This window comes from Theobroma cacao, chromosome 9 (genome assembly GCF_000208745.1).
Source record: "Theobroma cacao cultivar B97-61/B2 chromosome 9, Criollo_cocoa_genome_V2, whole genome shotgun sequence".
Lineage (NCBI taxonomy): Eukaryota > Viridiplantae > Streptophyta > Magnoliopsida > Malvales > Malvaceae > Theobroma > Theobroma cacao.
Genome location: NC_030858.1, coordinates 2,708,613 through 2,732,715, shown reverse-complemented (window position 1 = coordinate 2,732,715; position 24,103 = coordinate 2,708,613). Strand labels below are relative to the sequence as shown.

General features: G+C 36.0%; 3 protein-coding genes across 4 annotated transcripts; all 3 read left to right on the top strand.

Annotated features, from left to right (window-relative positions):
• Positions 1,250–7,820, top strand: LOC18588058 (glycine dehydrogenase (decarboxylating), mitochondrial). 2 transcript variants are annotated; one of them, XM_007012218.2, is made up of 15 exons: positions 1,266–2,668; positions 2,906–3,151; positions 3,234–3,311; positions 3,403–3,503; positions 3,586–3,781; positions 3,900–4,025; positions 4,151–4,336; positions 4,434–4,547; positions 5,084–5,236; positions 5,594–5,782; positions 6,259–6,336; positions 6,422–6,547; positions 6,639–6,737; positions 6,895–7,012; positions 7,421–7,820. In XM_007012218.2, exons 1-15 carry the CDS (start codon positions 1,421–1,423, stop codon positions 7,513–7,515), a joined length of 3,153 nt encoding a protein of 1,050 aa, XP_007012280.2. In that variant the 5' UTR covers positions 1,266–1,420; the 3' UTR covers positions 7,516–7,820. The 2 variants fall into 2 exon arrangements, 1 of the variants encoding a protein (XP_007012280.2); XR_001929503.1 differs by lacking the exon at positions 7,421–7,820 and having other exon boundaries at positions 1,250–2,668; positions 5,529–5,782; positions 6,895–6,947.
• Positions 12,812–20,615, top strand: LOC18588057 (serine/threonine-protein kinase EDR1). Its single transcript, XM_018127739.1, has 13 exons — positions 12,812–13,537; positions 14,677–15,117; positions 15,325–15,428; positions 15,799–16,862; positions 17,437–17,477; positions 17,886–17,954; positions 18,067–18,167; positions 18,692–18,770; positions 18,924–19,022; positions 19,168–19,236; positions 19,353–19,402; positions 19,494–19,670; positions 20,058–20,615. The coding sequence occupies exons 1-13, from the start codon at positions 13,139–13,141 to the stop codon at positions 20,161–20,163; spliced, it is 2,799 nt and encodes a 932-aa protein (XP_017983228.1). The 5' UTR covers positions 12,812–13,138; the 3' UTR covers positions 20,164–20,615.
• LOC18588056 (uncharacterized protein ycf36) lies at positions 20,966–23,462 on the top strand. The gene is made up of 4 exons (XM_007012212.2): positions 20,966–21,519; positions 21,638–21,666; positions 22,440–22,496; positions 22,959–23,462. Exons 1-4 carry the CDS (start codon positions 21,000–21,002, stop codon positions 23,175–23,177), a joined length of 825 nt encoding a protein of 274 aa, XP_007012274.2. The 5' UTR covers positions 20,966–20,999; the 3' UTR covers positions 23,178–23,462.

The following is a 24,103-nucleotide window of genomic DNA, read 5'->3' as shown; positions in this document are numbered from 1 at the left end:
GTCTGCACTCCAACACTTTCCCTTCTCACAGGAAAGTAAAAAGTGACATGTTTGAGTTTCTGAAGACTTTGAACCTGTTTCGCTTAGCTTTTTGACCTGCAAAAACCAACAACCCCCGTTGTTGTGATACTATATGTATTATAGAATATGTATGTATAAAGCTAATCTAACTTTAACGAACTAGTATTATTGTATTATAATTCTAATTATATATAATCGTCTACCTAGATAATAAAATTGTATAATAATTTTAATTAAATAATTTATATAATTATCTTAACAATAGAGAAATCTCATTGAAATGGAGTTCTGGGTTAGTTGGATATTTAGCGAAGTAGTATCTCGATATATAAAATTAAGAATTAAAAAATAAAACTGGGCCCAAGGAGCTATGTTTTAAAACTTAGAAGCAATAGTTTTGTGCTTTGACCCCCCATTATTTTATTTAAAAATTTAAGTAATGGTATTCAAGGTATAAACAAAATGGCAACCGTGCGATTTCAATCGAAGGGTCCAAATTGGAGCAAGGAAAGCCGGAACTCTGACTCCTAGCAGTTCCAACGTACAACGTAAGCCACAGACAACATTCCAACGCCAAGGTTGATCCCATAACTTCATTTCCCAGATATACCCTCCCACCCAATCTCTGGGTCCCAGCTAAACCAGCAAACCAAAAAATTCCCACAAAAATAATTAAAAAATATATATCAGTTAAATTTCACATTCAGATATTCAGACTGGGAATTGCCACGTGGTCCAAAATATACAAAGTAAATAAAAATCTAAGAGAGATTCATTTGCTGGAAAGGCTTGTAAACCATATTAACCTTAAGTGTATTTAACAGATGTGAGGTGGAGGGTGAGGGATAAGCTGGATTGTGAGATTGTGAAAGAGATTCTGCCAACACAGAATCTCCCAGCTTCATTCAAACAAGGGTCAATTTTTATTTTTTTTTCTGGGTTTTGTTGGAGAAGAGAGGGTGAAATGAATTGTGATCCATTGAATCTCAATCTGTTTTCCTGCAATTGCTTCCATTCATTTTCTTTAGGAGATTTGTGATGTTTTTTTGCAGACTCTGATATATTATATCCCAAAAATATCTGTCTTTTTCTCCATAGGTGTAGAGTCACTCACCACCCACCACTCCCCACTCCACCACCATACCTTGTAAACAAAATTCTTTAATTTTTTCTCATAAAAATAAAAATAAAAATTTTTATAATTTGAGATAGTCATTTATTTAAGCACAACCTTATATAAACTTTTTATATATAGACAAATTACACTTCCGCTTCCACCAACCCACCTCGCCTCTCACTCACTTCATGAAACAAAGCCTCTTTTTTCTCACCAACCCAAGTTTCTTTTTGTATTTTCGTTACTAGAACCCCAAAAAAAAACCTCCTTTTGTGTACATTCATGGAGCGTGCAAGGAGGGTGGCTAACAGGGCAATCCTGAAACGTTTGGTTAATGCAGCCAAGCAATCACGCAATGGTGAAATCAGCTCCAGATCACCTGTTTTGTACACACCGTCAAGGTATGTGTCTTCACTGTCACCATTTGGTTCTAAGAGTTATAGCAGATCAGATTTGTTAGGGGCTAGAAATGTGTCAAACAATGCTGGTTTTGGTGTTGGGTCACAAATTCGATCTATTTCTGTTGAGGCATTGAAATCAAGTGATACTTTTCCCCGCCGCCATAACTCTGCAACCCCTGAAGAGCAGATCAAAATGGCTCAGTCGTGTGGGTTTGATAACCTTGATTCACTTATTGATGCAACTGTGCCTAAAGCTATACGTATTGATTCCATGAAATTTTCTAAGTTTGATGGGGGGTTAACTGAGAGCCAAATGATTGAACACATGCAAAATTTGGCATCAAAGAATAAGATTTTTAAGTCTTTTATTGGAATGGGTTATTATAACACTTATGTTCCCCCTGTGATTTTGAGGAATATAATGGAGAATCCAGCTTGGTACACTCAATATACTCCTTATCAGGCTGAGGTATCTCAAGGGCGTCTTGAGTCTTTGCTTAATTTCCAAACTATGATTTCGGATCTTACTGGATTGCCTATGTCGAATGCTTCACTGCTTGATGAGGGAACTGCTGCTGCCGAGGCAATGGCCATGTGTAATAATATACTGAAAGGAAAGAAAAAGACTTTTATTATTGCTAATAATTGTCACCCCCAGACAATAGATATTTGTAAGACCAGAGCTGATGGTTTTGATCTTAAAGTGGTTACTGCAGATCTTAAGGATATCAATTACAGCTCTGGTGATGTTTGTGGGGTTTTGGTTCAGTATCCTGGTACCGAGGGTGAGATTTTGGACTATGGAGAGTTTGTTAAAAACGCTCATGCTAACGGTGTTAAGGTTGTCATGGCAACTGATTTGTTGGCATTGACAATGCTGAAGCCCCCAGGTGAACTGGGAGCAGACATTGTTGTTGGCTCAGCACAGAGGTTTGGGGTGCCGATGGGGTATGGTGGTCCTCATGCTGCATTTTTGGCTACTTCCCAAGAGTATAAGAGGTTGATGCCAGGGCGAATTATCGGTGTTAGTGTTGATTCTTCAGGGAAGCCTGCTTTGCGTATGGCAATGCAAACCAGGGAGCAACATATTCGCAGGGACAAAGCTACTAGTAACATCTGCACAGCTCAAGTAAGAGATTCATTGTTGATCTGATTAATTTTGTATTTTCCTTTAGGAACTACTTCTGCAGAGGTTTAGAAAACTCCGGAATTTTTTAAGTATTAAAAGTTTTTAGATGGGCTCAGACTTATTGTCAGGATTATGTTAGCAGTACATATTTCTCTTTTTCTAAACTAACAGAACAGGTCCTTAGTATTTGAACTAATTGTCTTTGCTTTGTTTGATTTGATATCTTGTCTTATCTAGGCATTACTAGCCAACATGGCCGCTATGTATGCTGTTTATCATGGACCTGAGGGCCTAAAAACTATTGCCCAACGTGTCCATGGTCTTGCTGGAGCATTTGCTTTGGGACTGAAAAAACTTGGCACCGTGGAAGTCCAAGGGCTTCCCTTCTTTGATACTGTGAAGGTTACATGTGCTGATGCCCATGCAATTGCTGATGCTGCTTGCAATAGTGAGATTAATTTGCGGGTTGTAGATGCCAAAACCGTGAGTCTGATTCTATCTGTGGTATTATTTGGTCAAATATTTTTATATATGGTGAGATTACTGGAGTTTGGTTAACTTTCAGATCACTGTTTCATTTGATGAAACAACTACCTTGGAAGATGTGGACAAGCTTTTCAAAGTATTTTCTGGTGGCAAACCAGTGAGTCCTATTAATCTTTTCCATATTGATAATGTTCACTCTTATATTGTTTTGCCTTCTGACTATGGACCATCTCTGTCTAAACTTTCAGGTCTCATTCACTGCTGCATCTCTTGCACCAGAGGTTGAGAATGCAATTCCTTCTGGACTATTAAGACAAAGTCCATATCTCACCCACCCAATATTTAACACGTATAACACTTTCCTGAAAATATGAACTAGTTAAGCTTATAAACAAATGTGCCACTCTCACTTTTAGTTGTTTTCTTTTCAGGTATCACACAGAACATGAGTTGCTTCGATATATTCACAGGTTGCAGTCAAAGGATCTCTCATTGTGTCACAGTATGATTCCATTGGGATCTTGTACGATGAAATTGAATGCAACAGCTGAAATGATGCCCGTGACATGGCCTGGATTCACTGACATCCATCCTTTTGCCCCTACTGAGCAGGCTCAGGGTTATCAGGTGCTCAGTCGCAGATTTCTCTTCACCTAGAACTTCCTTATGCTTTTTCTTTTCATGCAATCAGGAGTAAATTTAGATCTTTAATTTATTGACAAATTATGGTTTTCTATTCTATTAGGAAATGTTCACCGATTTGGGTGACCTATTATGTACCATCACCGGGTTTGACTCTTTCTCTTTGCAACCTAATGCTGGTGCTGCTGGCGAGTATGCTGGACTAATGGCTATCCGTGCATATCATAAGGTAAGGTGACACTAAACAGCTTCATAACTGCTTTATAATCCTCTTTACTAAAAGAAGGAAAATCCTTGTACTTATGTAATGCTTCTATTGATTTTGCTGACACATACTTGGAACGAATCCTGCAGTCAAGAGGAGACCATCACCGGAATGTGTGTATCATACCAGTTTCAGCACATGGGACAAATCCTGCTAGTGCTGCTATGTGTGGAATGAAAATTGTTGCTGTTGGAACTGATTCCAAGGGTAACATCAATATTGAAGAATTACGGAAAGCTTCTGAAGCTAACAAGGACAAGCTGTCAGCTCTTATGGTATGAATGATTGCATTCACTGCTATCGATTCTGTTTAAGGGCCAGGAAATTGCTCATGCAAATCCAATTTTTTGTCAATTTTTATTTCAATTTCAGGTCACTTATCCTTCAACCCATGGAGTGTATGAAGAAGGGATCGATGAGATCTGTAAAATAATTCATGACAATGGAGGTCAAGTGTACATGGACGGGGCTAACATGAATGCCCAGGTCTGTTTTTCCTTAGTTTGACATTTTTATCATTTCATATACTGACGCGATATCCTAAAAATGATACAAACCAAGCTTTGATTTTCTTTAATTCTCGTGGCATTTCTTTGGATAGAAGGGTGGATTGGAAGGAAATTAATTTCTAGAGTTAGAGACATTTATCAAGATTTAAACCTGCAGATACATAATTTGCAAGCTTGGAAACAGTGCAATAAATAGGAGTATTTGTTATGAAACAAAAATCAAGCTAGACCTGAGTTTTCTGTTATTAGGTTGGAATTAAGAATCTTCTCCTGCTTTTCACCTTATTTATCTACTTTGCCATCAATTCTGTTTGAATTATATCTTTGAAACTGAGTTTGTATAAATTTATCACCATAAATTTATGACAAAAAGAGGACATCTCAATGATATTTCCAGCATATATCTTTCAATTTACTTTGGTCTAAACGTTTCATGTGTGTTTTTTTTCCCCTTTTTCTCAAGCATGTTATGAAATCTTCTCATTTAATTCTTGAACTTTTTGGTCCTTACAGGTGGGTTTGACAAGCCCAGGTTTTATTGGAGCTGATGTTTGCCATCTAAATCTCCACAAAACATTCTGCATTCCACATGGAGGTGGTGGACCTGGCATGGGACCTATTGGTGTCAAGAAGCATTTGGCACCATTTCTGCCTTCACATCCTGTGGTATGCATTCCCTGATACATACATATGCATGTATATGCACAAACTTGTTTAGCTTTTTCATGTTCATCTTATGAATCTTTTAGCATCCCTGTGAAAGAATTGTACCCTAAAGTTGGTTTGGACTGGATTTCATTTCTGTATCTTTTCTTTGGGATTTGCTAATTAGCAGTAGTCTTATCAGATCCCTATAAACATATCTGAGCCAGAAATTCTGAGCATATCATTTACATGTTGGCAATTGCTTTTAGTGATTACCATTAACCACTGACATCACATTGTGAATGGCATTTAGCGGTGGATTCTTCTGCTGCATGATCTTTTGCATCCAGTGTCGATTACTTTGCAATTACACTGTAGGTATCTACTGGTGGAATCCCAGCACCTGACAAGTCAAGCCCTCTCGGTACCATTTCTGCTGCACCTTGGGGCTCTGCACTGATCTTGCCAATATCATACACTTACATCGCCATGATGGGGTCCAAGGGACTAACTGAGGCTTCAAAGATAGCTATTTTGAATGCAAACTACATGGCAAAACGCTTGGAGGTACCTTCCTTTTTCCTTGAATCTTTGTGCTTATAATCTGTAGAAATTAAAAATGCATGTAGATCTTCATGAAAAGGCATGCCCTCTAATGTACCATTTTAGCTAATGAAATGAGCTTTAAGTGTGATATTTCTCATTTATGCTTTAACTTTTTTTTATATATAATAGGACCTATTGTGCCTTGGGCTTTACAGCAAGAGCTAGCCGAATTCCATCTCATAAATTCCGACCTCCCACGATTTGAACTTGTGACCTCCTAATTGAATGTCAAAAGTTTTAACCTTTCAGCTGTCTTATTGAGGATCATGTATATTTCTTTTGATTTATGTTATAATTATATAAACAAAGAGTAATAATTATAGTAAAAAAACAGTAATAATTACAAGCTTGAGGTTATGAATTATTGCTCCTATTCAAGATTTTGATAATTTCAACTTTCTCATTTTTCTCTTTTGGTAATTGATTTGGGTTTTCAGAACCACTACCCTGTTCTTTTCCGTGGTGTCAATGGAACAGTTGCTCATGAATTCATTGTGGACTTGAGAGCCTTTAAGGTAATTGTAGTATTCAGATTTTTAGCATTCTTCTCTTAGTCTTCTGTTTGTTTCCATGACTGATTGCAAACCACCATTCCTCCAGAATACTGCTGGAATAGAGCCTGAAGATGTTGCAAAACGTCTTATGGACTATGGATTCCATGGTCCTACAATGTCATGGCCTGTTCCAGGCACACTCATGATTGAACCCACTGAAAGTGAAAGCAAGGTATGATTTACCAAGTATCTTTCTGTCTACCAACGTTTGATATTCCTCCTCTCTCTCTCTCACTCACGTCCATATTCATTTTATTTTGCAGGCAGAGCTGGATAGGTTCTGTGATGCTCTTATCTCCATTAGGGAAGAAATTGCTCAGATTGAGAATGGAAAGGCTGATATCCACAACAATGTTCTGAAGGTGAAATGGCTTGTCTCCTCACCATATTTTTTCCCTTTTTTTTTTAGATAACAATAAGCAATGACCTATATATTTTTATGTTGGTAACTGTACTGCTGCAAGCATAGATTTTCTTCATGAGCTTTTTGGAGTAACTGTCTAAAATGTGTACATGCAGGGAGCTCCTCATCCACCATCTTTGCTCATGGGAGATGCATGGACAAAGCCATACTCTCGGGAATATGCTGCCTTCCCTGCTTCCTGGCTTCGTACTGCTAAGTTCTGGCCGACTACAGGTGTGAACACTGTACTTGTTCTTCAAACTTGGTTGCCTTCATTATTAGTTTTTCCCTTTTGCAGGAAAAAACTTATATTGTTGCTTTCTTCGATATTCTCATCATCATTCATGGTCTTTAAATTCACTACTACATTGATTTTCAAAATATAAACTGACCACTGAACTATAGATTGATCTTATACGGATAAAAGTTACTTGTAGTTCTTAAAACTTTTAAGGGACACTGATGAACTCGGTTGTGTAATGGATTTGCTTTTAAATCATTTTTTAGTAACATTTACAATATTACATTGATCTGCGCTGAGTTTGGCCATCACAATATCGAAGCGCTATGATGAGCATGAATCTACATGTTTATTCTTAGCCTCCTTAGTTATACTGACAACTCTTTGCATTGCTGTATCAGGACGTGTTGACAATGTATACGGTGATCGCAATGTCATCTGTACCCTTCTCCCAGTAACACAGATGGTTGAAGAGGAGGCTGCAGCCAATGCCTAGTCCTTAACTCTGTAGCCCTTGATCTGAGACATCTTCACAAAGATGGAAGCTGGAGCCAGCATCTCCTTGTCCATGAAAGAAAAGAAAAAAACCAACATCCTCTCGCTTATGTAGATAAATTATCCACCATTTGCATATTCTCAGCTACAGCTGTGACTTTCATTTGCTTGATGCACTTATAATCAGCTGCATTAATAACAAAATTGTTGCTAATTGCAACTCAAATGCTGTAATTGTCATTGCTCTACTCTGTATCCCTCTAGGCAGTAGAACCTCAATTCGATTCCAAAGAAATCATTCTCTCATCTGATTAAAAGCAACAAGAAGTACACCAGCACTTGCCTAATCAAAACAGGAAAACTACATCAACAGCAGAGTTTAAGAGCTCCCCCAAGTTGAGTTCAGACACTTACCATCTACCCATTCAACTTTGAACAAAGGAAATCAATACTGCCTTTTGATTTCTAGGAACCGCAATATTGAATTATTCAGAGAACATATAGTAGTTTTTGAGTAATTGGGTATGTGATGAGTGTAAAACCTTGCATGTGTGATTGATGCATAAAATAATAATCTTCATATTTACAAGAATGACCTTGCAAATAAAGACTACTGCATCCAAAGGCAAAGTGAATGAGCAATGTTAATGATGGAAAAAAATAAAATAAAATTAGTATCAAAGTGTTAAACATTCTCTTCTCTTCTGGTCAAAGATAGTATAGCTTTGTCATGTGCAAACATATCTAAAATGGGGTCTTAAAAAAGTGATGGCTGGGCGATATAATTAGACACCATATCTTGTTGGAATGGGAGTACTTTTTTTTTTTCCAAGGGTTCTGATTGTTGGCAACTTGGCATTTACATATTCCTCAGTCCTTTTCTTTATTAGATGAAAACTAGAATTTTGATTTTCTCAATGGAGTGAATAAAGTTCAGCAAAAAGAAGATTACCCATTTCCTTAAACAGGCCGAATTCCTGAGTCAAAATTCCAGTTGGCTCTTTCTCCAACTCAGTTCATTGCCAGCTCTGTCTGCTGTCCTGTGGCAGATATTAATGGCACAGTCAATGTCACTGCTAGTCTGCTCTGTTAGGTTCTTGCCAGCCGATCCGGTCACTGTTTAACAACATTACCACTTGAGGGACTTGCCAGCCCCTCTAGCGCCCCTTTTTGGCTGCAACATTCACGACCTTTTTAATGGATAAACATAAACAGAATGCTTATAAGATTTGGTTAAAGATTTAAGTCAGACCTCAACCTTCTACATAAAGCAGATTGTCACCTTTGGCAATCATGAGTTTCCATTGATTTAAGTAATTCCTTATCAAGCAACAGTTCAAAATCTGTTGCCAACAAAGATATAGAAAACAAAGAGGACCAATGCTCTTGTTTTTAGTTCATTTCTAGTTTAAACCCAACAAAGCAAATTTTGCCTCAACTATGGAACTAAATGTGGTTGGAGTAACCTAGTTTTTACCAGACACGTGTTCAAGTGTTACAGTCTTGGTCAATTCTTCCCTGTTTGTGGCAAAAGCTTATCCACTATGCAAGAATTGTACCACCAAGAAAAAGGTTCCCGTTCCAGAATCTGCAAAGCTACCATCAATTCCGTGGGATTCTAAAGAGGATTTTGTCGAGGGTGGGTGTTTGAGTTCAATTGGCTATTCTCCATGTCCTCCAAATACATTGTTTCTGTTCTTTTCTTCGTTTCAGGAAATTGCCCCAGAAGATGAGCTATAATTTGGATAAATCATAAATGCTTATCTCTTTCTTTTCTTGTTATTGGGTCTTTCCTTCTTCTTTTTTTTTTAGTAATAATTTAGCCCTACTCGGTTTTTGACTCAGCAAAAATGAACTAAAATGAAAAAAAATACAAATTTTGAAACTTTTTTTATTTGTTTCTAGTATGTTACTGATCAAAAATAATCTGTAAATTATTTTAAAATATTTTAAATTTTTTTATTATTTTTAATTAAATTTTTATATTTTTATTTTATATCAAATAAATTTTTTTAAAACTATATTAGTAAAAATAATACTTATCATTATATACATATGTCAGTAAAAAGTGATATGACATGCTTATATATTATACTGACATTGTCATATAAAATTTTTCATCCTATACATTAACATCACATCAACACTTGTCGAAATAAAACTTTATTTAATTTAAAATAAAATTATAAAATTTGATTAAAAATAAAATTTTATTTAAAATTTCTTAAAATATTGTACCAATAATTTGCCGTTCCTTCAAAATTTGAACAACCAAATCACATCTTTAAGTCAGGAGATTACAACAATATTTAAAACCAAGCAGTTGATAACTCGTAAAGTTAGGCATTAGGTGTAATGCATTGCATCGTGCAAACAGGCAGAACTTGTGCAATAATTTGAGGAATTCGAACATCTTAATTCGAGCAGCATGTTTTACTTTTATAACATGCACGATGAAGAAAAATTTCCCTAAAATCAGTTGATTAATTAAATAAAATAAACAACTCAATTCCTAAAACAAAATTGTAGATAATATAAATTTAAAATAATAATAATAATATCTCGTATTCAGACTCTAACCTAGACAGAGAAACTGAAGGTTGGACGGAATCTCCACTTTTGTTGGAATATTCTCTTTTTTCTGTTACATTCTTAAATAAGACTGTGACTTTGATTGGCTCTGCCCGATACATGAGCTAATACAAACATGAGACGAACCAGTGGAGGCACATGCCATTGTTACCCAACTTCCTTCTCAAGTCAATATCTACAACGGCCCCTATTTTTGCTTCTTATTTCTCAAACCCACAATTCCAACGTGGCCTCTTTTTTTATTTTATTTATAGAATAATTTATATATGAATATTAAATTGAATTGTTTTGGCTAAGCTATCAGCAGTTCATAGGTCAATGGGTCTTTATCACAAAAATAATTTATTTAACAGTTCCTCAACCGTTTTTCTGAAAGAAAAAAATAATAATAAAATAAAGAAGTATGCAAGTAGTTGATGGGATGCACGAACGGACTGTTCCATGAGCTAACATATGTACCTTCCATTTACTTTTGGTAGTTATTAAGCTTCCCAAAAAATAAAAAAATACAAGAGAATCAACAATGTTGACATCTGCTCCTACACCGTTAATCTTTGATAATTTCTAAATTTATTTTATTATAAACTCTTTGGTTAATGAATAAGGTTAGTTAAATCTATATTTTAAAATACATTATTTTCATTAAAAATCAAGAAATATATTATATTAATTATAACAAATTTTAGGTAAAACTCTATCTACACTCCTTATAGCTTCAACTTTCCTCACATGATTCTTTATGGTTTCTTTTTCAATTTATTGATAATTTTTGTTTTCATAAGAGATTAAGTTGTTAATTTTGCTTAATAAAATTGTAAAAAGTATTTTTAAATGTAAACAAATAGGTTAAATTTGAATTGATAATATTTTAGTAATTTTATTGAGTAAAATTAAAAGTCTAATCCTCGTGAAAATAAAAATTATTCACAAGATGCTAATTAAAAAATATATTATAAAATAATAAGTGAGAAAAAAATTACAACATGTCGTGTGGAAAAAAAATAAAATTATAAAAAATATAGGTGATGTTTATTCAAATATTTAAAAAAAATGATTACTTATTTTACTTTGAATTACTAGTAGTAGGACTATAATAACTTAATCAGCCTTCGTGGATAGATTGTTAGATTAAGCTAAAATTAATAATTAACTCCGAATTTTGTACTATGTGCATTTAATGGGGGGGGTATGAGGATTAAGGAGCTTTTGTCTTAATCATTTTCAATTTCTTTTGAACTCCTCATTAGAAAACGATAATTAAGGGAATTGGCTGACATCTTAGCTGGCGTATATAAACCAAGTCATTTTTTTATTAATTAAAAAGGACATGAAAGGTGAAAGTCAATTCAAAAAACTAGTCACAAGCCGCTCGTTACCATGTGCATACATACATGCATTGTCTATTGTCATACGTACGCGGCTCAGCAAGGATTCCGTGCATTGTAGCTGCATCCATCCGAATGTGCACTCGCCTCAGCATTCTCAACGTGCTTCTCGTTATTCAATTTGTTCTGCATGTCTACTTGCTATATGCTTATTCCCAAACATCAACACCACCTATAGAGTGCATGCACTTAGGGGAAGTCAATAGAAAAATGAGACAATAACTCAAAGCATTTCATGAACATATTTAATATTTGTTATAGATTTAATAGGTAAGTTTTTTGGTTAAAATCATTTGTTTTGTCTGTAAGTATTTTTTTATTTAATTTATAATTGCATAGAGTTAAATAATATTAGATACGTATAATCTTTTTTGTCTTTTTATTTCTTAAGAATTGTAACACATGATCGAAATCAATAACAACTGTTATAAAAGCTAAACATGCAATTATCGGCATTGACATGACCCTTTAATTCTAATTTGATAGTAATTATTATAATCTTTATTGTTATCTAATCACAAAACCAATCAAATGATTAATTTCATCGTAAACCAATAAGATAATCCATTTTCATGCATCAAAGTGTATTTTCATATATCCAATTTAACAAGGAGTTTGTGCATTGTAGTTGTATTCATGACAATACTAATCCTAAAAACATCAACATCGCATTTATAGTGAATGTCACTTAAAATGACAAGTAAGTATGAGAACGAGACAATAACTTAAAGTATTTTATGAATACACTTAATATTTACTACAAATTTAATAAGCAAAATTTTCGATTAAAATTATTCGATTTTGTCATTAAGTACTTTTTATTTAATTTATAATTAAATAAAATGAAATAATATCGAATAGTTACGATTTTTTTTATATATAAATTGTAACATATTATCAAAATCAATAACAAGTGTTAAAAACATTAAATATGCAATCGTTAGCATTAACATGATTCTCTAAGTCTAATTCAATTATGACTTTAATGATTTTTGTTGTTATTGACTCAAAAAACTGATCACATGATTAATTTGATCAAAAATCAATTAGACAATCAAACACACTTGAAATCACCCCATAACTTACTTTTATCTAACTTTCAAATGGTGCAATCTAGACCTAACAAGCACCCCAAAATAGCCCACATCAACAAATCAAGAACATTAAGAATCGATCAACGGTCATGATCAAAAGAAGTCCATGGAAAACATGTGTGTGTGAACATAGGTTAGCTTCAAGGACGGGGTCCTTGAAATGTGGGGTGTTAGAAGTATAAAAACGGTATAATAGAAAGACAATACACAAATAGAGAAGATGGGGTACTACTAGAAGTAGTTTTTTAGTTTATTATTTAGGCGAGTGTGTATTGGAGGGAATGGGTGAGCGGTTAATTTAAGTCTTTCAAGTGGTAGTAGCTTGACGGAGAAGCGTGCGCAGGTTAAGCGAATCTGCTTTGGAAGTAGTGGGCGTAGGTTAAGCCTGTAGATAGAATAGAATAGGATTTAGAAACAGCGAAAACAAGAAGAAAAATTAAAAAAAAAAAAGAGTAGAAAAACTAGTATATTTCTTACAAAGAAAAAGGAGAATCAAAAAAAGAGAGAGAAAGAGAAGACAAGGAAGAAAAAAAAAGTACGCCGTTGATGATCGATGTCGAAAATGAAGCATCTGTTAAGAAAACTCCACATCGGCGGTGGTTTAAATGAGCACCAACGATTGGCGGAGGCGCGGCCCGTGATCAGCCCCAGTCCCAGCCCCAGTCCGAGCTCGACGAACGGGACGGGACTGGGAACGACGTCGTCTTCGTCATCGTCTTCGGTTAGTTCGGGGACAATGGCGAGAATCGGGGCCGTTGAATCGGTAAGGGGAGATCGGACGGCTGGAGATGATGTGGATTTTAATTTATTGGAAGAAGAGTTTCAGATGCAGTTGGCTTTGGCGATCAGTGCCTCGGATCCCGAGACGGCTCAGATCGACGCCGCTAAAAGGATTAGCCTCGCCGGCACCGACACTAATGCTTTGGTTGAGTTCCTCTCGCGTCGTTATTGGGTAATATATTTTTTTGTATTTCAATTTTTTGAAAATATCTTTTAGATAATTAGTTTTCTAATTTCTAGGTTTCCCATAATGCATTTCCTGTTTGATTCGGTTTTAATCGCAAATTGGTTTTATTTTTTCCCCTTAATTTGGTTATGGGGTTTCACATACCTTTATCTGAATTTTAAGTCTCCATAATTTTGTGAATTTTTGTAAATAGGTATTCTTTCATTGATAAACTCTGATTGCATTTCATGTTTCCTCATTATATATTACTAGTATATTTATTTTATTTTCATTTATCTTCTTAAGATGAGGAGTTTTCAACTGCGGATCTCATTTCCGGACTTCCTGTTTCCTAATTTTGGAGATTCTTAGCTTCCATGTCATTCTCATTAGTCATGGATTGATTGGGATAAAGATTGACTTGTTAAGTCTTTTTCCTATTGTTTTTGTTTACAGATGCTTTTGATTTGCATGTCAAGCTCGATTAATTTTGGTACCTCTATTAATTGAAGTGTTGCTAAATGTAGCAATTGGTACATCGTTATTGGTTTTATTAATTTTCTATGATAATTTCTCATTGTTTGACTAGGTGAAGTTTTGCTTGCCGGTTGTGGATTGTGTTTCTATTATATGAATGTGTCCTTTGTCATATAGGCAGTTTGCTTTCTTTTGCTTTTCTTTTCTTTTATAATGGTATTTTATTGCTACTATGTAACTGTCAAAGCCCTTTTTAACCATAAGCTAATTGGTCAGCCTTTTTCCTTATGATTTCTTGCCATAAATCTTACATGCATGTTTCTTCGGGAAGTCTTATATTTCTTATCTAATTATTAGGGAACTATAGTGCTGTCTTTCTGGTTATTATGATTTTACTTGTTCTTGGTTCATTTATGATGGTAGGATAGTGTGTAATGAATGCCGTTATGGATATTATTACGAATTGAATGTTAGTTTCATTGTTGATTTTTTATACTAGATTAATTGAAATTATTCCATTTTCTTCCTTTGGTTCTTCAATGCTGTACAGGCTGAAGGGTTCCTGTTCATGTCTTCTGTGAGACAAGGGCTGGAACCCATTAGTTGATATACTTTTGTTTTTTCTTTTGAGAATAAGAAAATTAATTTCTATGTTATGTTATTTGCAGAATTATAATGTTGTAAATTATGATGAAAAAATTGTGGATGGATTTTATGATGTGTATGGCATTACGTCAACTCTGGGTGCCCAAGGGAAGATGCCATCTTTGGTTGATCTTCAAGCAGTCTCAGTGTTAGATAATGTTGATTATGAAGTAATTTTGGTTAACCGGTTGCTTGATCCTGAACTGCAAGAGCTTGAGAAAAGAGTGTATAGCTTATACGTGCAGTCCCGAGCTTTTGGCCATTGCCCAGTTTTGAGCAGCTTGATTCCAAAAATTGCTGAAGTAGTTGTTAATAGAATGGGTGGTCCAGTTGGTGATGCTGAAGAGATGTTGAGAATGTGGACCTTGAGAAGTTATGAGTTAAGGAATTCTCTTAACACTATCATTCTTCCACTAGGACGGCTTGACGTTGGACTTTCTCGTCACAGAGCCCTGCTTTTTAAGGTTGTAACAACTCTTGACTCATCTTATTTCCACAAGTTAACTCTCATGTCTATATCCTCTCCTATTCTTAATTTTTATTTGATGACTATTGTTTCACTTGCTTTTCTGCTATTCATATTGTCCTGCCACTTCTGTTTTTACCTTGCCATAATGATAAATATATATGGACCTTTTATTGAGAAAACTTCTTCATGCTTCTGGTTCTAGGTTCTAGCTGATAGAATTAATCTTCCATGCATGCTGGTCAAAGGGAGCTATTACACTGGTACTGATGATGGAGCTGTGAACTTGGTTAGAATCGACAATGGAAGGTAGTTTCTTCCAGCTCAGATCTACAAATTTTTCTATGTTTGATTTTGCGTAATTTTAATTAGTTAAATTTTCTTTATTTTGGTACCTATGCAATGCATTTCTACAATTTTTTGTGCATATTAGAGTCTTTTTTCTTTAAGTATTCCCACAACATGGTGTTATGCCAGTTTAAGTATTTTTGTTGGCCCCAGATTTGTGCTTGATGGAATTTTATTCTGTTTAAGCTAAATTGAGCGCATGAGATTTGAGTTTGCTGTTTTTCAGTTCCCTCATCTTTTGCTTTGCAGTTTTGCTGTCTAGTCAAAGAGAAAAGTTTAATTTTGTATTTGCACAAGTTTGATGTGTAATTAATTATCTGAAATAATGCAGTGAATATATTATTGATCTGATGGGTGCTCCTGGCACGCTAATTCCTGCTGAAGTACCAAGCTGTCATATCCTAAATTCTGCGCTGGATGTAAGAGGCTTTGCTGATCTTAGTGAAGCGTCTCAAGTTTCATCTTTGCTGCTTGACAAAGGCACTGGAAATTTGGCAGTTTCGGCTGCTCCGAATATGGGCCCTAAAGTTGGTGCCACGAGGTCAGTGGAATTTATTAGCAGTCAGACAAATGAAGATGAGAGGAACCTTACTGGAAGAGCTGTCTCTGAGAGATCTGAACAGGAGTTTGGGAAGCTTCTTCCCTCGGCACCTAAATCCAGTGAAAGCTCTTCTGGCATTCATGAAAAACCATCATCAGCTCAAAAAAGAAAGGTTAAAAATGTTTCTAGATATGTCATTAGTGCAGCAAAAGACCCAGAGTTTGCTCAGAAATTACATGCTGTTTTGTTGGAGAGTGGTGCATCACCTCCTCCAGATTTGTTCATGGATATTAATTCACATGATCTTGGTGAAAAAAGTATGATTGAACAAGTCAATCTAGTGCAAGGGACAAATGTAGATGATGCTGCTCGCGGCCCTTGTAATAAGTTGTCAAGAAATGAGCAGTGTCTTGTTTCCTTCGGAATGGAGACTTCAGAAAATACTAATTCCAACACTAGACAAAAGCACATGGCTAAACAGCAGACAGAGTTGGAAACAAATGTCATAAAAACTAATGTTGCATCACCCTCTGATGCTACAAGTGAGGGATTTCTTCTTGTCAGTAATACAACCAATGATTGGATACAAGTTCGTGAATCTTCCTTCTGCTCTGCTGATGAGTTTTGCCAAAGACAGCCAGAAAATGTCTTGGGCACAGATGATAAACTAATACAAAGGACTTCTGATACTGATTTTAGTAAAGAATCTGCATTGGAATTGATCGAAACAATGAACAGTGAGTTGCATCTGGCTAGCAATGGTCACGGTGAGAAGATATATCCTATGCTGGGAGAGGTTTCAGAATGGGAAATTCCTTGGGAGGATCTTCAGATTGGTGAACGCATTGGTATTGGTAGGTCTCATAATAACACAGTCAATCTTGTTAATTTTTATACACGTCTGTTGCTTTGCTTTCAATAAGCCTTTTAAGTTTTGGATGTCCGTATTTCAATTGTTAATGTGATACAGCTTGTATCATAAATGCTAGCCAGGATGTCCTGGTGTTTCTATTTTTGTTGGCTGGACTTATGGTATGAAAGCTGAATCTGATCAGCAGAAGATATAAAAGTTATTTGACTGTGCATCCCAATCTCAGCTTAATCTATCCATAGGATTATCTCCTGCCAACACTGGTATTTGTCTCAACACAGTTCTACAGGTCAATCCAGTATGGTTCACATTCTATCTGAATGGGATTGTGCAAGCCTGCAAGACATGATAGCTGCAAATGATGTTTGTGAAATAGGTTAAACCTGCTTTCTGGTGCAATGGATTTAAGAACGGGAGCTAGCTTAGTTGATTGAATCCTTTTTATATTCATATATAATTAGATCTACAGAGTCATAGAATATGGTTCTTGCTTGAATATGATTTGACTGTTCCCTACCAGTGAACACTTGCGTAAAAGATGAACTATTGTCTTGCAGGATCATATGGTGAGGTCTACCGAGCAGATTGGAATGGCACTGTGAGTTACATTTCCTACCACTTTATTTTATTTCATGAACTTTTAGGAGCAGTATACTACTTGATGATATGATGACAACAATTACAGTTTTACATGCCAAAATTTCAAAAGTTACTAATCTTTCACTGAGCACTGACATTTACATGCTTTATGCCAAGTTTGCTAATAGGAAAAGAGAGTAGTCACTGTGATTGAGTAATTGTGGTAATATGTGGTGCTAACTTACCAAAATCTGAAAATCTCTAACTGCTGTATTAAGTCTACTAAGAGCATCAACTTTAGTCTCTATTAAATAATTCTTTTATTGATTGATAACAATATATGGCTTGTGCAGTGAGTCTCTGTAATTGACTTCTAATGGTATTTTTTTTTCGAGTGTTTGTCTAATTGTCTTTGTTGGCACTTCAGGAGGTTGCTGTGAAGAAGTTTTTAGATCAAGACTTCTCTGGTGATGCATTGATTCAATTTAAATGTGAAGTAAGCCTCAGAAACTTGACTCGTTTATTTCTTCTCATTTTTGTGAGCTCAACTTGCCTGTGGAATAGACTGATTTATATTAAGATCATCTCTTTTTGTTGACTTTGTGCAGGTTGAAATCATGTTAAGGTTGAGGCATCCAAATGTTGTTCTTTTCATGGGAGCTGTTACTCGCTCCCCACATTTCTCTATACTGACAGAGTTTCTCCCCAGGTTAAGTTTCTTTTTGTAATCCTAATAGTTCTCTTGTCTGCAATGTTTTCATAGTTAGTAACTTAACATTTGTTTGCACATTCTTTTTGATTTTGAAGGGCTCTAATTTGGGATTTTAAACTTGATGTTGGTTTCCTTCTGGTTTAATGGATGAATCCAGCCAATAGTTTTAGCACTTGATTTGAGCAAGAAAAATAAATGTTAGCACTGGAACCATGTCCTCAGGGAATGTTGTGTGCCTGTTTTGTATTTGTCCTGACATTATGTTTGTAGATATTAGGTATTGGACTCCAATTCCTTGTGCCCTTGTTGATGCATTTATGCTACTAAGTGCTTATGTTTTGTGGTTTGCTGTGTATGAAAACAATGAATCACTCTCAAGATGTGTGTTTTCTTTTTGATTTAATAAATACTAGACCTCTCTATTATTGTTCTGGTTTCTGCCAAGAAATTGATTAATTTAAAAGGACAAGGTTGGCCATTTTGTCCTACTTTTTTCTTGATCCCCCCTCATTGTTATGCAGGGGAAGTTTGTATAAGCTACTGCATCGACCCAATCCTCAACTCGATGAAAAGAGGCGAATGCGAATGGCTCTTGATGTGGTAGGAGTTACATATGAATAAATTATTTTATTTTCTTTTGCTTCATATCTTGCACAAATCTCTCGCTGCCTCCCTTTTCCTTTCACCCTTCTTCCCTGCCTTCTTGTTGTAGTTATTTTTGTTACTTAAGTTAAGCTTTCTTATTGTTTGCAGGCTAAAGGAATGAATTATTTGCACACAAGCCATCCTACAATAGTGCATCGAGATTTGAAATCACCAAATCTCCTTGTTGATAAGAACTGGGTTGTAAAGGTGCTTCTCTCAAAACTAAATTCTGGTCAAAAGTTCTTCCTTGATTTTGCTCATAGTTTATTTAAGCAATTTTACAAATTACTTTAATTTTCCGCTGACAGATATCTATTGAATTTTTTTCAACATATTTGCTTACTCTATGCAGGTTTGTGATTTTGGGTTGTCACGCATGAAGCATCATACTTTCTTGTCTTCAAAGTCTACTGCTGGAACGGTAGTATATTTTAAAAGATAGCCCTCATTGTCCACTTTGTGTTTTGTCTTACTTTCCTATTTATCAAAGCCTGTCGTCTTTATTTTATAAAGTAAAAATTTTCCATTGAACTGCAGCCTGAATGGATGGCACCGGAAGTTTTAAGGAATGAACCGGCCAATGAGAAGTAGGTGACTTTAATAGCATGTTTGCATGCATGTGTTACTATTCGACTTTTCTATTTTGTTTCTTATACAAATAATCTGGCTTGCTTGCAGATGTGATGTGTACAGTTTTGGTGTGATATTATGGGAGTTGGTTACTTTATGTGTACCCTGGAAAGGTTTGAATCCAATGCAAGTTGTTGGAGCTGTTGGATTCCAGCATAGGCGTCTAGAAATTCCTGAAGACGTTGATCCAGCGGTTGCGCAGATTATATGTGAATGTTGGCAAACGTGAGTTCTTGAAGTTATTTATGTTATCTTTATCAGGAGAATGATTATATAATCCTTTGTAGTGGTCATTGCGGCTACTCAATTCTCTTAGGAATGTTTAATTGGTCTCTCAATTCTTGGGCACTCATATAAACAGAAATCCTGGTAATGTTTTCTTTACATTAAGCAAAAGAATTTGTGGTCAGAATGAAGTCAAATGCTGTAATATTAGATTGAAATTGGGAGGAAACTTGGGATTCTTGTAGCTTCCAATAAACCTTTTTAGTCAGCTTCTCTGGTTAGTCTTTGCTTGTGAATCTCTGTATCAAAAGGAGCTATTGTTATTTTTGACGGTCTGCAATGTTGAAAAAATTGCATTAATCCTACTTGGTCTGTTTTCTTGTGCAGGGAGCCGCATCTTAGACCATCATTTGCACAGCTCATGTCCCGACTGCGGCGTCTTCAACGTCTGTATATTGAAAGGCCAAACTCTACAAAGCAAATCATAGGATGAACCGGTGCAGTGTCAATGTAATAAGTACTTTATTAGCTGTTTCCTGGCTCAAAGAGCTAGGCAGCCGGAAGTTTTTCCTTTTATGTGCAAAGAAAGTTAGAGAAAGGAGGGGGAAATTGTTGGCTCATTCGAAGTGGGGGATCAGCACTTACTCCATCCTGAATAGAGTGGATTCCTCTTAAGTAAGCAGCTGCATAAGAGCAGTGGAGGGTACCACTTCAAAATTTGTGTTTAGTATTATGAATAGGTAGCATCTGTCAAGTGTAAGAAAGTTCCCAAAAGGAAAAACAAAGGGAGAAAACAAAAGAAGAAAGAAAGAAAAACAAAAAATAAATAGTCTTGTAAGTTCTTTACCTGTGGAGGTCTTTGTTTTGGGTAAGAAAATCCCAATCCCTGGAATTGTAAACATGTGATCTCGACAGCTCATTGTGGAAACAAAAGAAAAAGAAAAAGAAAAAGGAATTATTTGCAAATAATGTGCTCCTTCATTCTAATTTTTTCCTTTCTAACTATAAAAAGTATTTGTGTTTGTATTGCATTGTATTGTACGGAAATTACCTCTTCCGTTTTTAATTTGGAATCAGGATTTTAACCCTCATTTCTTATCAGCAAGAAAGAGTTTCTGCTCGTCAGACTGTGGATTGCTGATCATGTGCCCCATTGCCAGCAACTCTGAAGTTAACAACTTGAATGGCCTTATTTTCGTCTTTTGATCATTTTTTTTCCTTAATAAATAAATTTAAAAAAGAATTTCTTTAAAAAAAAGGTAAATTAAAATCCATTAAATAAAAAATAAGTAAAATAATCTCAGTTGTCAATTGAACAGCAATAGAACCATGGCCACCACACTGCTCCTCCACCTCTCGCCGAAACCGCCACAGGCCTCCGCCCCATCCTTCCCCTTCCCCTTCCCACTTATATCATTCTCAAAACCCAGGTTTCTCCCTCTTCATCCCATCAAAAAAGCTTATCCGATAACCAAAATGCTCTCATCCAACAAAAGTGGAAATGGCAGCTACAGCAACACTCCTCCCCTGCCCGAAACAGAGTGCCCTGTTCCACACGAACAACAGCCCATAAACGAATACCAATCTCTCTCCACCTCGTTCCCTTTCTCTTGGGCCTCAGGCGACCTTGTCGAATACTGCTCTCGCTTGTTCGTCACGGGTGCTTCTTTCGCGCTCTTTGTTGGTCTACCTGTAGCGTGGTTCGGTTCGGTGGGGCCCAAATCCGAGCCGATGAGGCTGGTTCTTGCAGCTGTCTCGAGTGGGATTCTTGTGGTTACTGTTGCTGTTTTGAGGATGTATTTGGGTTGGGCTTATGTTGGGAATCGCTTACTCAGTGCCACTGTTGAATGTAAACTCCTTTGTGTTTTATGTTATAGTGTCATGCGAAATGTGTGTTCTTTTTTGGTTAAATAAAATTTCTCCTTTGATGGATTGCTTATGGGATTTCTCTTGTTCATGGCTTGCAGATGAAGAAACGGGGTGGTACGATGGACAGGTATTATTCATGTCTAGTTTTATTTCTAAGTTTTGTTTTAGTTGGAATCAATTGCCCCTTCATTTATGTTAATCTTCTGTTTTCTAAGTATGCAATGTTTCAATAGTTACTTTCATGTAATGTTCTTGTTTTAAGTCACTTGACTTTCCTGGACTTTCAAATTTCAAGTAATTTTCGAAGATACTGCATACTGCCGAGTTTGTTAAGTGATAATTTTTCCTTTGTGAAATGATTCCACCTTCAACCAATTGACCCGTCACAAAGACTGTTGGCAAGTTTATTGCAATAGCATGGATTACAGTATTTGACACAGGCTAGGTTCGAAATTGGTCCTTCTAAAATGTATACCCTATAACTGTGGGAGGCTTGTAAGCCAGGGTCTGCACAAGCAACTTCTTTCATTCCCTGCCTACTTCATTAGCAATAAACTATACAGTTACTTCTATTTCACTATGATTTTGATCAGTTGTGTCTATAAATGTGTCCTGATTATTCACTATGTTATGCCAAAAGTTTGTTTGTTACATGGAAATAGCTTCTTGTAATCCGGATTTTTTGAAGCATGATTTCTCAATCCTCACAAATGATGAAGGGATGGCTAGCAAACCAATTTTGCTGAAGTTTTTTGTTTTTTTATTTCAAACACCTGTTCATAAGGTTTAATGTGAGCTCCTTGCGGTATAGGTTATGGACATTTGGTTATACTGAACAAATTTTCTTAACAAGAATATCTCGTGGTAGACAGTGGAGACTAATACAGTTTTCCTCAACAGATATGGGTCAAGACTGCTGAAGTTTTGGCACGTGACAGGCTTCTTGGTTCATTTTCAGTGAGTATCCTTTAATTGGAGTTTTACTCAGACCAGAATTCTTCTTCTTTCCCTTTTTTTTGATTGGCCTTTGCTGCTGTAGGCCTTTTTTGACCATGCATAAATCAACACAACCATTCCTCAATAGTTTTCCTCTGACTTCTATTGATGAAATGACATTTTATTAACTTATGAGGCGGGTAAGAACCTAACCTCTTTTTTTTTTTTTTCTTTTAAAGCAAAAAAAAAAAGAATAAGGGTCGGTATCACTCATCCACCTCTGTCAGTGTGGTAATCAGCACTTTGCAAACATCAAATGACATGTAGTTTTCTGAGACTAGAAGTTCAGGGAATTTATTCACGGGAAAATTTTTCTGAACTTTGAGCGACAATCCGATTATCTTTGCACTTACACTGTAACAAGAAACTTTATTATTTGAACTCTTACTTTAGAGCTTTGGTATGTGTTTCTCCCACATGAAGGTCAAGCCTGTGCTGAGCAGATTAAAGTACACTCTAGTAACCCTTGCAGTATTCTTGCTCGTATGCATTCTTCCCCTCATAAATGTTGATGGAGGCCGAGAGGGTTCCTACATGATGACTAAAGAAGCTGGGGCTAGAGCTATACCAGGAGTTTATGATGACGATTCTGCAAGAGCATTTGAGCCAGATGCATTCTGTGGTGAACCTGGTCTTCCCTAGTCCCGTCCTTGAGCAGCTGTTAATACTTTGTACAGTTCATTTATTTGTATATATATTCAGGGGCATATTCTGTCTCCTTGCAGTCCATTGTGTATAGTTTTATTTATTGCTATACTTCAGCTATAAAAACGGTAGCTTGTATTGTTAGTACTTGGAAATTTCGAAACAATTATGTTAGAAAAGGAAGACTAGAATTCAAGGCTGCTAACAGTGTGAGGACAGTTTTGAGGCCAGGATTTTTGTTTTGGTCACGAGTTGATTGCATGTTAATACAACCTTGAGCTATATCTTTGTTGTTTCGTTTTCCATGTAATGTAAGAAGGTTCGGAGCATGAACTTCTCTGTTCTATTTAAGATGTTCTAGCCATGCACGTGAAAGTACAAGTGATTTGGATTTAAGGCCTATCGAGTCCTCAACCTGCCCTTTCGCTAGCTCACCCATCCCTCATTTGCGAGGCTCTCTGTTTCTCATTTCTTTACCAACCTTGACACTTCAACCTCAGCAACCCAAGCTTGCCTTGTAATGTGGAAAGAAATAACGTGATGCGGCTATCTCGGTTCCTGCTATCAGGGCTTAGTCAACAGAATAAAAACAGGATCCATTGAAAAATAAAAGTAATGATCCTGACCCAAGCTTTCCTTCTCGGCGGGCAGCAACCCCGAAGAAAATGCAGCTCACATACTCAATCAGGAATATACAATGAATGATTGAGATCACAGAATCAATAAAATCTTAGAAATATATATATATGTACCCATTCTGTTGATATATGAGGTCAAAGTCGGTGACGCTCCCATATTGCTTTCATTCAAAGATTTTTCTCACCTGTTTTCTTTTTGGATCATTAAACAAAGAGATCCTCCATTAATTAATTATTACCTGCTCTGTAGCTGGCACCCTTTTTTCTATCCTTTATGTCCTCACC

What these genes read in the sequence shown, in the direction of transcription:
- LOC18588058 (XM_007012218.2), top strand. Translation starts at nt 1,421, where the DNA reads ATGGAGCGTGCAAGGAGGGTGGCTAACAGGGCAATCCTGAAACGTTTG. An exon ending in ACAAGCTGTCAGCTCTTATG is followed by an intron (nt 4,337 to 4,433) that starts GTATGAATGATT and finishes TTTCAATTTCAG; the next exon opens with GTCACTTATCCTTCAACCCA. An exon ending in TGGACTTGAGAGCCTTTAAG is followed by an intron (nt 6,337 to 6,421) that starts GTAATTGTAGTA and finishes CCATTCCTCCAG; the next exon opens with AATACTGCTGGAATAGAGCC.
- LOC18588057 (XM_018127739.1), top strand. Translation starts at nt 13,139, where the DNA reads ATGTCGAAAATGAAGCATCTGTTAAGAAAACTCCACATCGGCGGTGGT. An exon ending in TGATTCAATTTAAATGTGAA is followed by an intron (nt 17,955 to 18,066) that starts GTAAGCCTCAGA and finishes GACTTTGTGCAG; the next exon opens with GTTGAAATCATGTTAAGGTT. An exon ending in ATAAGAACTGGGTTGTAAAG is followed by an intron (nt 19,023 to 19,167) that starts GTGCTTCTCTCA and finishes TACTCTATGCAG; the next exon opens with GTTTGTGATTTTGGGTTGTC.
- LOC18588056 (XM_007012212.2), top strand. Translation starts at nt 21,000, where the DNA reads ATGGCCACCACACTGCTCCTCCACCTCTCGCCGAAACCGCCACAGGCC. An exon ending in ACTCAGTGCCACTGTTGAAT is followed by an intron (nt 21,520 to 21,637) that starts GTAAACTCCTTT and finishes CATGGCTTGCAG; the next exon opens with ATGAAGAAACGGGGTGGTAC. An exon ending in GGCTTCTTGGTTCATTTTCA is followed by an intron (nt 22,497 to 22,958) that starts GTGAGTATCCTT and finishes TCCCACATGAAG; the next exon opens with GTCAAGCCTGTGCTGAGCAG.